The sequence below is a fragment of the Taeniopygia guttata genome, chromosome 4, assembly GCF_048771995.1.
Source record: "Taeniopygia guttata chromosome 4, bTaeGut7.mat, whole genome shotgun sequence".
Taxonomy (NCBI): Eukaryota; Metazoa; Chordata; class Aves; order Passeriformes; family Estrildidae; genus Taeniopygia; species Taeniopygia guttata.
In genome coordinates, this window is record NC_133028.1 from 35127538 (window position 1) to 35146679 (window position 19142).

At 33.4% G+C, this 19142-nt stretch overlaps 1 protein-coding gene across 2 annotated transcripts in view; it reads left to right on the plus strand.

The window, feature by feature from the left end:
- Nucleotides 1–18300, plus strand: part of GPM6A (glycoprotein M6A) — a 114226-nt gene extending 95926 nt beyond the window's left edge. For both annotated transcript variants that reach the window (XM_002188858.7, XM_072928367.1), the window contains exons 4-7: nt 7371–7524; nt 9608–9684; nt 10987–11052; nt 16038–18300. In XM_002188858.7, the coding sequence (XP_002188894.2) occupies nt 7371–7524; nt 9608–9684; nt 10987–11052; nt 16038–16190 (450 nt within the window). In that variant the 3' untranslated portion in view covers nt 16191–18300. The remainder of the gene's footprint in view (nt 1–7370; nt 7525–9607; nt 9685–10986; nt 11053–16037) is intronic.
- The last annotated feature ends 842 nt before the right edge of the window (nt 18301–19142 follow it).

The window sequence follows — 19142 nt, forward strand, 5'->3', positions numbered from 1 at the left end:
TTTTGTACTTAATGTCTTCAAACTGAATAGTTATGTAGCATGAACATAGGAAGGAGAGCACATGAAAAAGTTATTTAATGAAGATATCCATATTTTAAAAGCTACTAATACATATTTCAAAAAGCCAGTTTTAAAACCAAATTATTTATCATCAATCACATTTAAATATAAAGCAAATAGCTTAACTATATTCCCAGACAGTACTTCCTAGCATTAGAAAAATAGCAAAAAGAAAAACAAAAGAAAGAGGATAACTTTTTGAATGTGAAAATATGAGCATATGCATTTTGAGAAAAAATAATTCCTGTTTGAAAAATTGTGAAAAAAAAAGTCAAGCAGCAGTAAAGATCCAATGCTTTCTAGAGGGTTTCAGAAACTTCTCAGACTACAAAAATTATAGTCTTGTCTAAAGGTTATAAAACAACTAATGATAACTTTAGGCAACATAATGCTACAAACCCATCAACATTCTAAAGAAAATTCAGAAAAAAATTTAGAGTATTTAGTTTCTAAAAAAATTACAGTATTTCATTTCTAAGCAAGTACCAAAGAGACAAATTATATCATCTTAAGGTAAAACTCTTTCTTGCATCAAAGCAAAGTCATCTTCTTCAAACTGATATTTCATCAAAATTTTACTAAGCAATATTTCAAAAAGTGAATCAATTTGTTACAAAAAAAATCTGACATGATGGTGGAAATCTCCTCCAACACTGCTACCAAAAAATCGACAGCATAAATCAGAAGGTAAGTCAGTTTTTTAAATGCATCTAAATGGTTTCCAAAGAAATAGAAATAACTCATGGAATATTTTAACCTTGAAATACACATTTAGAAAAATATATGTGCAGAAGAAAAGCAGAAAGCAACAGTGAGAATTGATTCTAATTTTGACAAAATCTTTTTTTTCTTTCATCTAAACTATCTATAGAACAAAAATATTTAAAAAAGCCAAACAAAACTGTGCCACAATATCATTTCAATTTTCAGGGATATTATATTTTTATGTTAACATATTTTAATAATCAAAGGAAATTCTTATTAGGTAGTATTCAGTATATGAATGAATTTCTGTTAGGCAAACCTGAGAAGTCTGTCCCTCTATGGAGAGAAATTTGGATCAATATTGTCTTTTTTTATCCCTCTCAAAACAGTTGACTTGAATGCAAGCCAAGGAATATCAACCACATCACAGTAAAAGCACACCATGAAATCTATCCATGTTTCATCAAGACTTTTGGAGCGGTGCCTGGGAGCATAATATGTTAGAGAGAGAGAAAGAGGATGAACATGTTTTGTAGAGGCAATTATAAATGTCCAACAAGTGATTGTTAGCAATGGAAGTGATGTTATAGAAAAGACTTTACATATGTGTATTTTCTGTGGTTTACAGTGCATTTAGTGATAATATCAGAACAAAAATATTTCAACCTGTCTCATTTTATAAACAATGTCTCTTCCAGAAGCACTGTATATAAAATGAGACAAGTTGAAATATTTTTGCTTCATTTTTTATTTCTCTCCATGAATGAGGCATGAATTTGGAGATGCTAGTTAGCACAGAAATGAAAATGTTAGAGACCATTTTCTGTGAGCTACTCAACAGTCCTTTTTAACATGTTTCTGTCCAAAGACATCTGTTAATATTTTTTTCATTAATTTACATTTAAATAAATAATAGCATTTTTGGTTCTAGGCAACATTTTAAAATAAACAGCTTAGGCTGTTTGAGCTTCTGCATTGTTAAAATGTTTTCCAGAGGAACTCAGCAAGTTTTCCACTCACTCTCTTTCATATTTGCATAAGAGGAATTATATATGTAAAATACTGTCACAAAAAAATCCATTGGGAAGAGGTAGAAGTGTTTATGGAGACAGTCTTCTTTAAAAATGAAAAAATAATTGCAAAAATCTGCTGAATTAAATCTGAACCTCTGAAAAAAAGAATTAAAGTCCTGTGGAGTAATACAGGTGATGAACAGGAACAAATACCTATCATTAAACTGTTCTGTCATAAAAGTTTATTGATAACAAGCCCTTATTGAGTCAAACTGTTGATGTAAGGTGTAGTCAGAACCCTGCATTATAGAAAATTGAAAGCAAATGAACAACAGGCCTGAATTGGGAACAAACACGTGTAGCACTTTAAATCTGGCTTTCTGTAACCTGAAGGGAGAACTGTGCACTCTATCAGGACTCTCCCAGTACAACTGCATCAAGAAATATTTCAGCATTTGAGAAAATATGTGTCAGCTGCAATGAATAATTAAAAAAGAGTATGCAAATGCATTTATGAAGAATGTGTGCAGGGTACAGAGACAGTAGCAATAACTCAGAGGAATTTTTTTCTGGGTAAAATGAGCAAGATGAAGCAGAAGGCCTGAAAGGCAAAGGTCAGTTATGATTTTGAAGCTGGGAAAGTGCTAAAACAAAATAAGCTTTTATTAGTATTGAAATCAAATATATGGACAATTGAAAGTGAATGAAATGCTTGAGAGACAGGACAATTCAGTAGGAAATTGGAAAGTTCTTTCTGTTCATGCTTCTGCGTGGCCAAAAAATCCAACACAGCGCCTTGTTCTGGTATTTCCTGTTTGGAAAATGTCCCCAAAACCAGGACTACACTGCACTGCACAGGCCAGCTGTTTCCCAGTATTCCCATAAGTGACAGCCAGGCTAACCCTGGGCTTATTCTGGGTCATGTCCAGCAGTGCCAGGGCTTCATAATGAAGCATGGCAGGCTTTGAGCAGGATGGATGTACATAATCGCTGTAGGTACGGTTTTGATCTCCAGCAAAAACTGTTTAAGAGAATTTCTGAAGCTGTGAAGATGTTTGGAACTGTTCATGTAGCTGAAAGTAAACATTTTTGTGTGTTTATGTGATAGGATAATAAATCTAAATGTGACAGAAACACAGCAAGGTGCACATATTTTTGCAACTCTGTCTTGAGAGCTCACATCAGGGAGTTCATACAAAATAAATATATGATGAGATTAAGAGAAAGTGTAAAAGTAAGTACTGAGTGGTTTGGAACAAAGATAAAACTACATGGCAACATGATCTTTCTGAAGTTAAGTTTTATTTGGGTACTTAATTTGCGTCTATGTTTCTGTATTATTTTTCTTCTTGTAAGCAGTAGTGGCCTCATAAAATGAAATGAATGAGGTTTAATTTGTTTCCTTTTCATTCCATTTCTGTTTGTAGAAACTGTACCTTCTAGATAAGATTTCACTGTGTCTGTCCCTAGGGTCATTGAAGCCATCATACAATGTTTCTTCAGGGATATTAAATTATTGATAACAAAACTAAAACAAGAAGAGTGTTTGAAATTTAATGAATGTACTTTTCATGGAACAAGTACCCATAAATAAGCAAAGAAAGAGGGGAAAAAACCCCAAACCAACCGGTAACTTAAATCTTGATCCTACTAAAATAGATAGTATTTGAGAAATGTTTTCAGTGGAAAAAGGATTTCAACCAGCTATGACCACCAGGGAAGCTTTGCTCCACACAAACAATTTCAGAATATGCTCTGAAATACCTGCTTCCTGACATTGGTGTGTTTTGATTAAAAAAAATAATTCCAGAAGGTTGATGATTTGCCTGCTTTAATAATTTGCACAGAAATCCATTACAGGTACTGAAAAGCTTACAAAATTTGGCAAGAGCATTTTGCCAACCACAGTGATGATACAAAAAACCCAAAACACTAAAAGGTTAAAGATTTGATTGTTCAAATAATTATTCATTTCAGCTATTCTTTGCAAATGTGAGCTGTGTTTAAATTAGTGATCTTTCATCTTCATGATCTGGTAGATTAATTTCACTATCACTTCTAGTTCGTTTTGCGTTTATGTATTTGGCTTCTTAGAGTGAAAATCAAATTGATCAGAGAAAGAAATTCTCACTATAAATACAATAGCTAGAATGCTAAGGAACAAACTGTGATACCGCTTTAAGATGCTATACTCCTATTTCAGAAATCTTCAGCTTGTCACGTAGCAGAATGCTACTTCAAAGGAGAAAGATCCCTTTGAATCTCAGGAGACTGGGTTCTGAATTTAATTCCTGAAGAGAACAGGCTCCTTAAGCATTCCTTGTAAGTTCTCATGAGCAAAGAGGGAAGGTTGTAATAGCAGAGAAAATTATCTTAAAAAAGACTTTATTCTTCCATGTACTTTTTTTTTTTAATAAAATAATTCATAATTTCATTCAATTAAAAAAAAAGAAGCTACCACTTGCTATTGCTAGAAATTACTTTGTTGTACAAGGTTAAATTTTTTTACTGCCCTTACAGCAGGCAGTATATTACTGCCCAGATCACATTTCTGTGGTTTTCTTCACTGATATCAGTGATAGCAGCTTCCAGGCATAACCAATAATTACCACATGGTTTAACTTGAAGTTTTGTATTTTACTTATTCTTATATAAACAAAGGAAATCTCTGTATTTTTTCTGTCTCTTGGTGTTCTTGCTGTTATGACATGAAATTAGGCATGTTATTGGCCATTGGCTCTTCAGCTGAAAGCAACTGACAGAGGAAAACTGAAGTTCTTCCTTTTCTAAAATAAGTTTTTAAAATTAATTCATAATTTGAGCAATTTTTCTGAGATGCTCAACCAATCACATTCACATTTTTAAAGAGAATCTGTTCCATAACAAGCAGACAATTCTCTCTGAGAAGGCAGCTCTTGTGACTCACAGCAACTATCATCTGACAGATTTCTACCATTTTATGCCCAAGGCAGATTTTTAAAGGCTAATAAGCTCTGTTTTCCCCCTCTTTGCTATACTAGTGCTTTGTATTATCTCAGTCAAAATTTTTGGATAGGCTTCTTCATCATTACTACAGATCAGAAAATAAATAGATATTAAAAAGAATTTGTTTGCTCATGGTAAGGACTGTCTTTTTTTCTCCATTTAGTGCTAATCACAAAATAGGAAGATTCTCAAATCTATATGGAGCCCAGTCATAAAAACAGTTTTTACATTTCAGTGATGTAACTAATATATAGGATTTAGTTCTCTAATAAATTATTCTGGATGTGCTACACTGAGACATGCATTAAATTAATTAAATATTATTTATTTCACAAATTCTAGAAGGATCCCAAGAAAGAGCTCGGACTTGTTTTTGATGAGCTAAGAATATAGTCTAGGAGGCTGATTTACTTTTAACACAGTTCTAGAATAAATGAGAATTTAAAGTCTATACCAAGACAGTCTTTCTTATTTAGTATTCCTGCCTTAGAAAAAAAATGAGTGTAACTCTTTAGCTTGATAATAAATTAAGATAGGACATAGCAATTTAGTTGGGAATTCATATCCCTGATTCTACATTTCTAAGTAATTTTCCAAGTAATTATTTTTAAGTGTATGCCTGGGGTGGAGACAAATACTTCTTTATTAACTTTAACACTGTAATATGGAAAGGAAAAAAAAGAAAACAGTAAAAGAACAACAACAACAACAGAAAAACTAGCATGTACAGAACAGTATTTACTTGTGTTAACTGTTAGCTCTGCAATAGGTGGGATAGAATTTCCAATATATAAAACTACTGATGCATGGGAAATGTCTACAGCAGTATTCAAGGGTGCATATTTTTGAACTTTGCTATCGCTTTCTCTATTTTACCAGTTGGGTTTCTAGTAACTGGGTTATTGAGAAAGTTTGGTAAGGAAGACAGCTGTTACCTGCATGAATGTGTTTTTAGAAATCTTTATGTATAAATTAGACATATCAGTTTTTCTTTTAAACTAGTTGGATGTTGAGGGAAATGTTAAAACAGTTTGTAACTCTCAAGCTGCTAAGCATGGATGTAAAGTATGAGTATTAAAACACGGAGTACTAACTCAAGAAAAGAATAGAAAGCTGATATCAAAAGTATTAAACAGACTTTCAAACTATTACTACAAGTATCATTTACCTAGGACAATCAAGAAAATTAATCTGAAATAAATTTTAAACTGGATTAATTAAACTACATTAAATCCCTATGTAAGTATACTTCCTCAGAATTAAAATTACTTTTATTTAATAATGTTTGGAAGTGAATTAAAGTAAATCAAATTAAGGTCTCATTAATATTGCTTGAGAACATCCATTCTATAATTTCAAAGCAATAAAGGTACTCTTAAAATTCAGACCTTTTGTTGTTTTGGATTGCTTTTCCTGATCAGATCAATGTAGATAAGTCACTGTGCTACAACTTTTAGTACCTTTTACAATGTTTTAGATTCTGACTTTATTTGATTGCCATAACTAAAATCTGTAGTTATATTAAGCTTTTCCCTGTATTATCTGAATTGAGAGACCTTACATAAAAAAAACCCAAAACCAAAAAATATCTTCCATTTTCCTTTATTCACTCTTTAAGTTTTAATTTTTAGCAGATTTTTGATCAGCTAATTCAGCTTCCAAAAATATTTATTTCTTATTCTCAGAGCCAATATCTTTCTGAGGTGAGCAGCTAGAAAAATATTAGTGCAATGGAAGTTTTTGTTTCCAGTAAGGTGTTTAGATTCATCAGCATTTGTAAAGCCACCAAAGTCTGGGGCCGTTTGTATTCCATATTTAGAGACAGATTTTCACATTTCACCATGTAGCCTCTTTATGTGCTTTTTACGGCATAAAATGAAAAGACAGTTTGTTATTAATAAATGTGTTCCCCAGTGGGGGCAGGCCTGCAAAGGAGCAGCAAGGTACTATGTTTACATATTTATAGGACATTTGCTTACTTTTTTTTTTCTGAATGATGAATTTTCTTGTAGACCCCAACCATTGTCTGAATGCAATAACAGAATGGCAAAAATATAGTCTCATTGGTTCAATGCCAAATAGATTTGCCAGTGAGGTTTTGTGGTCGTCATAGATAAAGGCTCATTTTTATTAAGAACCCAATTTTAAAAGCAAAAGAAGCAAAGCCTACAGTATTTAATTCTATTTTTTTTACTTCATGATTTATAGTGGAAGATACAACCATAGGGCCTCTTGTCCTAACTATGGAGTAGTGGTGATGAGAGAGAGGGACAGATATGTTTCACAGAGAGTGCAGCTGTCTGTACTTCGGGTGCTCTGCTTTGCATCCATCACTGGCACAAGAGTGAGAGGAACGTGGAGTAAGATTGCACTTCAGGAATCATAATACTTGTTCTTCAGAAACATCACATTACTTCTCTGGTATCATTTTGACCTGATCATTAATGGATTATCTGACCAAAACCATAAATTAAATAAGGACAGAAGCAGACAAAGCCAATCATAGATGCATTTGTTACTTCTCTGTGGTTCCTTTTTTTCCAATAATGAATCAGTTCAGTTCTGATTTAACCACTGTTTTTTTTCTTTTTTCCTTTTTTACTGCAGTTTATAATGCTGACATACATCTTTATGTTGGCCTGGCTTGGAGTTACAGCTTTCACTTCTCTGCCTGTTTACATGTACTTTAATCTGTGGACCATTTGCCGAAATGCCACTGTAGTGGATGGAGCTAATCTCTGCTTGGATCTTCGCCAGTATGGTATGTAAATCAAAAGCACTAAATGAAAAGTAAGATATCACAAATGAAAGCATTGCACTGCTTTGCTTCCATGTATCTGAAATGAGCTGTTCAGTGTTTCTGAAGTAATTGTTGTCTCTCTCTGTCCTTTTGCCCACTAGTCTAGGCTGTGTATAAAAGATGAACTGCATTGCCTGTCCCGACAAAAATTGAGTCAACCTTGTCCATCTTCCCAGAGCAATGAAAATCTGGCATGGGGCTTTAGCATAGTCTCTTCTTCAGAAATTGCAGAAACTTGTCTAAAATACTTAATCAATCATTTATCTGGAGAATGACTTCTAGTTTTTTGTAGAACTCTGACTTGGAGATGTGAAATCCTAGAGTATCAGCTGTCTCTGCTGATTCATCACTTTCAAAAATGTTGATGAGGACCAACAATACTGATAGTAACACTCTAAGAAAGTAGTGGAAAGAGAGATAGAGAGGGAGTGGGGCTAAGGCCTGAATGCTGGAGGTTAGAATCATGTGGGGTATGCACCTATATGTGTTTTGAGAGGATGTGAAATTTGGGTAGAAAGGAATCTATGATCTTAAAATATCTGAAAATTCTTGTGTTGGTGGTGGTAATTCAATTCCTTCCTTCTACAAGACTGGTTTGATTCTACATGTTATGGTCTTAGTAATTTCTCAACCCACAGAGCTTTAGGTAATCATACTCTCAACAGTTTCTTATCTTTCTTTTGTTTCCTTGGCCTAAAATAAAATCACAGTATATTTTTAATTGCTATGTGGAGATAAAAAAGATTCTGCATTTCTTGGCAAATAAATGTTTTAAATAATAGAAAACATTTAAATTAACTTGAAATAAAATATTTGACATATTTCTTTCATGAGAGGGAAGGAAAGTTGGGGTTTTTATTGTTTTTTTTTCCCTACAGAACATGGCAGGGGAATTTAAAAAGCAGTTATCTGTCTAGACCCCATAAAGTGTATTAATTTTTCTTTCTATGACCTTTTATTTTGTTAATATCCATGACTAATTTTTTATTAATTCTATTTAGAGTGTTCATAGAATATTAACATATACAATATGTATTCTGTGAATGTACCTGTTTCCTGTAGATTCAGCTCAAAAAATTAATGTTAGGAAAGAAACATTTTTTATGGTAACTGAGTTAATTGCAGTTTTTTCTTCAAGGTAGCCTTTGATTTAGTATCTGGACATTAGCTAAAGGAAGCAAGGTAGCATATTCTACTTATTATTGCTGAAAAGAGAAACAATAAACTATAAGTTTGTGTCATGCTTTTTTATAACTTGTAGGAGAAGTTTTATACCAGATCAGTATGTTTGAAGCCAATATACAGCACATTTTTCCACACGAGGGTAGAGAAGGTTTATGAACATTTCAGTGTATAAAATGGTTGCAAACCACTTCTGGTTTTTTTTATCGTTGTGCTGATCAAAATAGGGAATAAAGATGTTTTCAAAAATGACAGAAAAATTGTTTACCTACATTTTCCTTACCAAGACTTTTCCTAAATAGATAATGTGTTTTGTGCTGGATGAAATAGAATGGAATCCTAGAATGGTTTGTGTTGGAAGGCACATTAAAGACAAGTTCCAACCCCCTGCAATGGGGCTGGGACACATTCTTCTAGATCAGGTTGCTCAGGACCTGTCCTTCAACACTTCCAGGGATGGGATGTTTCCCCATGTTTCTTGGGGAAACATGTTCCAGTGCCTCAACACCCTCACAATAAGGAATTTTCTTCTGATGCCTAACCTAAACTTATCCTCTTTCAGTTCAAGCCACTACCCCTTGTTCTACTGCAGCATGCCCTTGTATAAAGTCTCTCTCCAGCCCTCTTGACAGATCCTTTTAGTTACTGGAAGGCGGCTATAAGGTGTCCCCAAAACCTTCTCTTCTCCAGGCTGTGCAATCCCAGCTGCCTCAGCTTGTCTTCACTGGAGAGTTGCTCCAGACTTCTGATTGTGAACAAAACCCAGATATCATTGTTAAAATAGGTTCTTAGCTTTTCTCATATAAAAGAAGTTGGTCTGTACCAGGAAATCCAAATAATGTGAATATTTATTCTTCTCCAGGTATTGTAACTGTTGGAGAGGAAAAGAAGGTTTGCACCTCATCAGAAAGTTTCATCAAGATGTGTGACTCTAATGAGGTAAATAAATATCATCGTATTTTTGACAAATCTATAATATATGTTGTAGTAGGAAGTAGCTGATATATGTTTTCTTAATGTTAACAGTCTAATTCTAGCTATGCTGATGAATTAAATCACAGTGAAAAATACAGTCAAAGCAAGTAGTTTTTCTAGTCTTGTACCAAATTTAGTTAATGCAATTTCTCCAACCATTTGTTTTCTAAATACACTAGTGGTTTGTTTGTTTGGGGTTTTTAATAATTCCAATATCTTTTTCTTTGTTACTGAGATGTTTTTGAAAGCAGCATTAGCCCATGCTGCACAGTGAATAGGTCCATACAATGCATCACTGATTGAAGGGCTTATGACTACTGTTGTGACAGGAGAGTAAAGATTTCAAATGGATTTGGCCAAACCTTGTTGAGCATTAGGATAGTAGCTCTTAGTACATTTATCTTTGTAGTTTTTCCCTTGGGCAAATGCCACCTGTTTCAGTGCAGCTGAAGGTTCTGGTTTTGTTTTGAAATGATAAAGGATGAAGACAGGGCAAACAAAATTACATCTGCCTAAAACAAAGAGAGGCTAAAATGTTGATCCCTCTGAAGCCAGAAGGATCAACATTTCCTGTGTTTCACTGGGTCTTACTATGGTTGAATCAATCTTAGAAGGAAGGTACACAATCCTCTCTTATACCATCTAAGAAAATGCAGCTCTTGAGGTGCAGTTGACTCTCTGTGGATGCTGCACAAACCAGGTCACTGAAATAAAAAGTAAATGTAATAATTTCGTTTTGGGTGAAGTGAGGGTGGTGGTTAATTTGAATTAAGTAAGTAACCTGGTTTATATTATATCACTATGAAGAAATTTGAGAGGAAAGTGGATCAATATATGAGGATGGAAATCTACAGATAATGAAGGGAAAATGGGATTTCTTAGTCTGTCTCTGCCACTGGAGAAGCCACTACTAACATAATTCTTGTAAACTAGTACTGTAGTATTGTCGCATAAAAGAAACCCAAAGAAAGGCCTCAAAATGTTCTGGAGTGTTTATTTTAAATAATTAATTTTCTTAATATTTTTATTATGTAAATTCTGTGTATTTAAATAGAGTTTTGCTTTTTCATGAACATTGCAACAAAACAAGTGCAAGAACAATGACATGTATTGATATCAATCTCTTTGAAAAACATTCCTATTCATTACTTTTGTGGAAAGGTGGCACCAGGAAGTTAATTATTTGTTCTATGTTAGTCTGAATTTTTGCTCATTTTCTCTTTGCTGTACAACCATGAAAGTCTTTTTCTTTGCCTCCTTTTGCAGCTAAATATGACATTCCACTTGTTCATTGTGGCACTTGCTGGAGCTGGCGCAGCAGTCATTGCTATGGTAAGCTACCCAACACCCTACACCTCATCTGAATTGCTGATGCCTTCTGGTTCTGACTTAGGATCTGCTGTTCAATTTCCATACTATCACTCAAAGCTATTATTAAATCATAGTTCTGTAATCCAATACTCTCCCTTTTTCTTCCTTTTTAAAAATATATTGATTAATTCCCTTTTAAGTAGAATATCAAGATTACTTTTTGAATTGAAAAAACACCTTTAAGTGCATGCTAAGAATTTGTACTCTTCTCTTGCTGCATTCAGATGAGAGTCTGAATTCAAATGTCTGTGTTGTAATCACAGTATTATACTTTTATGATCTGTGCCTTTCTGGGTATTCATAGGCTTGCCACGCTGCTATTTTAGGAGCAGAATCTTTTTGTCAGTTCTGTGAATATATATGAATGTGTTGATTTTTCTGTCAGGACCAATTTTTCTTCTTCTTTATAATGAAGATTACTTTGAATTTTGACATTTTGTCAATGAGAAGGTTCCACTGAGAAAAAAGTATGTGAGCAAGTGCCCTGCTCTTCTGTCTTTTGTCTGCTGCATTTGCTTAAGCATAAAGATATTTTTAGACTCACAATTCTCTACTGGTGTAGGTTTGCATTATGAATGCTGAAATGGGAAATGAAAAGTGACTGTTACTTGGTTCTGATGCAGTCATAAGTGTTAGTGGTGGTAATTCCTATATACTGCTTATACTAGTAATTTTTTATGGATCATAGGGCAATTATTTATTTTTATCCTTATAATTACATTTATAAAAAGGTACAATAAAAAATATTCAATTAAATCAGTACTATTCTTACATCAGTGGGTTTTTTTTGCTTTTATCTGCCATTTTTTCATTATTACATGACACCCTGCAAACAGCAAAGATAGCCAAATGGAAAATATATATTTTCAATGTAGTTTTTTGTTTCAAGGCCACAATTAATAAGTGCAATAGTAGAAACAATGTGCAGAAGTAATTTCAGTCATTGGAGAACCAGTGCTCTTCACTACATGTGCTGCTTCAAGAATAATTGCAAATATGAAATGATGACATTTGTCTTTTTGTATATCCAGAACATGTTTGTGAAATTCAGCAGGAAAATTAGATTAAATTACCAGTCTTTTACAAAAGAAAAAGCTTATTAATATAATGCACTCTTAAAAGATTTCTTGCAAACAATTACTTTAAACCAGAATAGTCCATCTGTCTAAATTGGTAAGTATATTGTATTTATGGACAGCCAGTAACAGTAGTGCAACATCAGTGCTGAATGACAGAATTGGTAAAATCTCCTTCCTGAAATGACATTTTAAGTTTTGACATCAATATACTCCACTATATCCCCCCTTCTGGATTTCTAAACATTTGCAAGTGGCAGACAATTTAATTTCTGAAGATTTCTTAAACTCTTGAATGCCAATATGATTCTACAAAATTCACAAAAGAATCAGCTTATTCATAAATGTTTAGTCCATCTGTCTCCAGGACACTTTTCATAAAACTGTATTTTGAAAAATATATTTTTAAAAAAGTAGTCATTTATTGTAAAACCGCCGAAAAACTTGTTAAAACTTGCAAAGCCGTTTTGATCACAAATCAGAGTTTCCCCATATCTCTTGGTCTCAGATTTGCTTATGAATGTTAGAATTTTTCACAGTTCACTAGATACCTCTTTAGTCTGCAAAGGAGAATGTTGTTTTTGGGGTTCAAAAGGAGAATTGTCCTACATATTAGGATATATGTGATATATAGAAAACCTCATCTATTTTACAGTATATGTTAGGACAAGTTTCATTTTGCTGCAAAGAGCACTGTAGAAGAGTTTATGTTGAAAATTTATCATTCTTATGTCAATGAAAGATGAGGAAAAAAGAACCAAAACCTGATAGAATTATTTATGTTGTAAATGCTTTTTGAGAGACTTTGTCATGGAAAAAATAGTCAGGATTTTGAATCATATTTAATTGGTACCATGCATGATTCTGAGCAGTACTACTGTTCTTTCTTATGACTGAATGGATAACAAATGCATATGGACTAGATTATTACAATAATACTTATAAATTTTACTGTTGTCAGTGTTGTGTTAGATAGAAACTGAAGGCTTGAAGTGGTTTAAATGTAAGCTCTAGCATTCAAGAGTTGATTGTAAAGTCAGTATACATTCCACCTGTGATGTTTTCCTAAAAACACTGTAAAAAAACTTAATTATGAGATGTAAAATTTCCTTTCTCAAAAGTTATCATGTGAGCTGGTAACTCTTTTGCCTTAAGTGCTGCAAAACTTATGTCCTGTAAAGTGGACATGCAGTCAGTTCTCCTGAAATAGGAACAAGAGAAGTGTAAAGGGGTCTATTCTTCTTCCCAGCATCATTGTGCTCTTCTGTAGGATGTGAGATGCATGTAAAGGGAGGAATTAAAGTTATTTAAACTTGGGTCCTGGGGAAGTAGTGACACGACCTACATAAAAAAAAAAAAAAGAAAACAAAAAAACAAACAAACAAACAAACAAAAAATACCCCAGATAGCCAATCCCACAATTTCTAAAGAATGAAGCATACTTTCACCTTATGAAGAAATCTAAGCAAGAATAGGTATGAAAAGACCCTGCACTGCCTTGCACATGTCTGTAATGGAACTCTCCTGAGGCAGACTGTGGAAGCTGCCTGGCTTCAATTTAGATAAACCTTGACGAGGTGCCCACTGGTTTCAGGCTACCCAGGTCATGGAATTGTGAAATGCAATTAGACAGCCACTTAGAAATGACCTCCTTAGTGTGGCAATGTTATCAAGGAATTAGGTGTTAATATAAAAAACAAAGGTGGCTTTACTGTTCAATGTATATGTCATTATAAACATGGATACATATTTGAGATTATATAAGTTAAAGTAGGTGTTTCCTGGAAAGTCTTTCTACTTATATTGAATATGAACTCCAAGAGTTTTCAACAGTTTTTACAGTAGTTTGATTCAGTAACTTCATAAGGAAGTGATGGGCACAGAATGGGTATTTAATGATCAGTCTGTTACCAATATGCCTTCAAAACAGTCTATTTTTTAAAAAAGAAAAATGCTAAGTGAAACTGCAAGGCGTCAAATTTAATTTTTTTCTTTTACCAGTTCATTACCAAATGTTTTTTGAGGGCAAGAAAAAGTGCCTATATCAACCCATTTTCATCGTAGATTCTTCAATTGCAAGAATTTCAGGCAAATATGTTTTAAAAGGTCATGAAGATGTGAGTACACTGCTCAGATAGCCCCCACTTTCAGGATTCTCATGTCTGCAATCTGAGGTTCAGACTCTATTTTTAATTGAAATTTCAAACTCAATGAACCAATATTGATGTTTTCAATGGGTGTAAATTGCCACTGAGATGACAAAATTTTAAGGATTACCAGCCTGTTTATTTTGATTTTTATCAAGTTTTACTGTGGAAAATTTAAGGTGGATCCAGGATTAGGGTCTCTCATTTGATTTAGAAATGCCTGATCCAGAAACTACCCATGGTGAAAGCTTTTGGAAGAGCTGAGTTAGGAGAGAAGGTATTTTTCCTGTGTACTAAATTATGACTAGAGGGTGTCCCAGAGTGACACACAACATGCTGCCATCTCCAACATCTATACTCATGGATTGCTTTGCTACTGTTGTCTAAACATCAAGAAAATCATAAAGAAATGTAGAAATACTACTCTCTAGTTTTTTCCCTAGAGGACAGATTCTGTGAACAACTTCTTTCTACTTTATGTAGAAAGTCAGTCAAGTCAGACAGTTTTCTTCAAATAAGGATTAATTGGAAACTTGACATAAAACATGAGGATAAAAAAAGTAGTACAAATATCCAGCCTTTTTAAGGGCTTCAGAATGTTTTCCTTGATCTTAATTATCCAGATAAAGAAATGTACTTTTGCCTGGACTAATCAGCAAAAATTACCAACAAACATTTGCGAAAAAAAGTCCAAATATTCCAAGAGAAAAAAAAAAAAACCATATTAGAATGGATCTGTTCATTTAATGTGAATCTAAGATACTCATATCTACAACAGTACAACATGAACAGGAGAATTTACATAATCTCAAGGGTGATTTTCTATTATTTATTGTATTATTATTCAATTTTCAATTAATTGAATCCCAGTATAATTTTTTGATTTCTTAGAGAGGGATGAAATATTTTGGATCTCACAAAATTGTCCATTGCTTCTGAGGAAGAGGATTAGCATAAATTAAAGAGATGCCCTCATCAGAAAGTGTCTGAAATCCTGCTAGGGAAGGAATAAATGTCCAGAGAGTCCCAGCATAAACTAGTTGAATATCCTTGTGGAACACTTCTATTTTCTGACTGAATACAGAGTAAACATAGCATCCAATTTTTTTCCCCACTATGTTTAGTCATATTTTGCCTAACTGAACTTATTTTTCAGTTATTGACAATTTTCCCCCAGATTGGCAAGTTAAATACAAAGCTAGAATTGTAGTTGAAAGAAGTAAGTCATAGCTAAACGGAAAGAAAATGTTAACTTTAACAAAAATTAAGAAACAAAACTTTCTATAATTGTATTAGATGTATGCAATCATAAGATGTGTCTATTGCATATTAAGAACTACTTCAACAAAAACTTCTTCAGGGGGGAAAAGTATACAATAAATACATAACCAGAAGGCATTTTTCCATGTACTTTTGCAGACTAGCTGAAAAATAATGCAGGGATGATTTGGAATTTGGATTTTTCAGGTTTTAGGGTATTTTTGGGTTTTTTTAATATCTGTTGCTACCAACTCCTAGTTATAGTGACAGTAACAGCTGTGAGACGAGTAATCTGAAGACTGATGAAGCCTGAATTTGCCATCATGGTTCTATACTACTTCTTGACACAAGAATGTCTAGCTCCTACTGATGAGAACCCAGTCTCTGTCCTACAGGCTCCAAGTTTAGACGTGCTCTATTCTGACTACCTCTATTGTTTAACACTGTGTTACCTCTCTTTCAGGTTCATTATCTCATGGTCTTGTCTGCCAACTGGGCCTATGTGAAAGATGCTTGCAGAATGCAAAAATATGAGGATATTAAATCAAAGGAGGAGCAAGAGCTGCATGATATTCATTCTACTCGCTCTAAAGAGCGGCTCAATGCTTATACATAAAAGAAACCTTGTCTTACTTCCTAACATGTGAATGCTTTGTTGTTTAACTAAAGGCCATCCTACCATTTTAAAAACAATTGAAAGTGCTTCTCACAAAAGATAGTTTGGGTGACTTACGTATCACCTACATACAATTCTTGGTTGTCTAGCACTTGGTTTCTTAATTAGTTCTTACTTTGTGTGACCATTCTAATACCACAAAGCTCCTAAATAGCCTTTCCTGAATCCCTTTAGGCTAATTAGTTCTGATAGGTCAAGGATACTAAACTATTGTCAAATACAACTATGTGTTTGATTTTTTAATCACTTTGTATGTGTTATGCATAACACCTTTTGCATTGTTTCTTATATGTTTTTGAAAAAAAAAAGTAGCTTTTTATACTTTTTAGTTTTGAGTTCAGTAACTACTTTAACTACAGGTATACTTCAAAGGGACCATTGTACATGATGTACAATATATAAAGAAAACATTCTGATGACTTTCCTTTATATATGGAAAACCTGCCAGAGGGACCCTGATCAACTTGAATGAAGGTCCTAAGAACGTTTTAAACAATCAAAGGTGCAATTTCTAAATTTGTAATAGTGGGTAAAAAAATAAAAAAAAAAGTGAAAAAGAAAAAAAAAAAGAAAAAAAAGAAAAAAGTGCTTCTTATCTTTGTTAACATTGTATTATTGATGTTTTTAAAGAATATTCTCTTGTTTCAAGTTCCATGGGTGATAATTCCTGTTTGTATTGTGAGCATGCAGTCCGTGGTGCTAACAATGCATGGCCACTTGCCTTTTGAAGGAATTCAATACCACGGCTACCTGTTAACGAGTTATGGTATATAGACAACTGTTAATTAAGTGATATAGTTATTCATAGTTTTCTACAGAATAATCTCTCTTTAATTCAATGATGGTTATGCTAAATTGGAGCTGTCCATGTGATGATGTAAGAAATTACTGCTTAGCTACATTTATGAAAGTAATATATCAAAAATGCAGTGACCATAGGAGTCAGATGTCTTTTTACCTGCTTTAAAAATTTAAATGGATTGCACCTGTCTGAACTGTAAAAGATATATTAAAGGAGACTTCCATAAATGTTATAGCTTGGCTTCTAGCTTTCCTACACATAATGGTTTACCTGTATTACGTTGAAGTAAGGTGAAAGACCACTACAGAGCTTATTATTTCAAAGTGTAGTAATATATTTGAACTTTTATTTTGATATTAAAATGTTATCAGAATGATAGGTCATCTTAATTTGAAAGAATTACCTGTATCAAAAACAGAACAAAAAACCCTATTTAAGAAAAGTTGGTATTATTGGACCAAATTTGGTGGATTTTTTTTTTTAATTTTGCCTATTTCTAATGCTACAAGAATGCTGTAAAGTGTCTTTTAAAGTGATGTAGCCTGACAAGACATTTTTGTCAGTGTTAAAAATCTTAGGTAGTTTTGTGCACTTATTGGACCATTGTGAATTCTCTCTCAGTGTAAGTGCATTTCTAATAAAACTTCTTGAGTAAAACTCTTCTTTGTACTATTACTAGTCATGCATCATCAGTAATTTTTAACAATTCTTGTAGTAAGTAGAAGGTAATACTATAGTTACTTGTGGCATGATAATGCATTAAGTAGTATTAGTTGGTTGAGTTCTTTTTCTTTTTCTTTTCTTTTGCTTGTTTTGGTTTTTTTTTTTTTTTGTGTTTTTGATTTTGGGTTTTGGTTTTGGTTTGGATTTTTTTTTTTTTTACACTTAAGCTGTCCTACGGGGTCAAAAGTTTTCTGATAATGTGCAGTACCGGTATTACAGTTCTGCAAAAAGTATTAGGAACCTCTTTTTGGATTCTATATTGTAGTGTTTCAGTTTTGTGTCTTAAAATGTTTGTGCTGATTTTTAAAACTATGTCTTTTAAACTCATGTAATGATGTTAATGCTTTTGGCTCTTCTCTGGTATTAGAGTTTGTATTTTCACAAAGAATGCTTTGTAGCAGGCATTACAATTAATCTGTTTTGTACATAAATGTGCCAACAGCTTGATGGTGGCGTTTTTGAAATGTAGAACAAAGTGCTTGCAAAATGTAATAAACACACTTGTGTACTTTGTGTTCTTGTTAATTCTTTGTGTAGTTTTTCTTTGCCTATACTGGACAGGTCACTGTAACCAGAAATGGAAGAAGGCTGTTTCTCCTACGGACTTGCCATTGCACAGATTGCTTTGAATGTGACTCCTAATCCGCATTTAGTGTCAGAAATCATATATCTTAAGACTAATACAGTAAAATATTTTCTAAGAGCAGAATTTCACAGTCTAGGAAGTGACAGGTAGCAGGAGCCATACTTGCTATATTTTTAACATATCAGTCAAAAGAAAAATTGGGAAAGAATCCCATTACTACAGTGTCATTTGGAACAGCTCAGCAGAAACTGATCTCACAGCAGTTTGAATATTCCTGAGGATACTGATTTATGGATGGTACAGTAGCTAATACTTTGAAACCTCAATAACAGCACTACATTACTACATGCATGTAATGTAATTTTAATGCTTAAGAGAGATCTATAGCTGTGCCAGCTAACCTGATACCACTAAGGAAAATTATTTACAATACAGTTTCACACTGTGTTTGTTTCTCAGTTAACTAGCTGTTATGGAGCTTTTTGTGTGCTCTCAATGAGAACATGTGCCATAATGGCAAATAATTTTTCAGAAGCAGCACAAACCAAGGGAGTAGAGGAGCTTTCCACAGCACAGCACATCAGTCATAAGTGATTCACTTCAAAGTCTGAGCATATTTGGTTTATTCCAGAGACTTCTCTGTTTGTTGACAGCCTAAGATGATTTTTCCTGAGGTAGGCTGCATGGATCTTGACTTCTGTAAAGTCTTCTGTGCTTAATCTAAACTTGTATCTATTGTGCTTTTAAGAAACAAGAAGAGCATTGTAGTTTCATCTGTTTT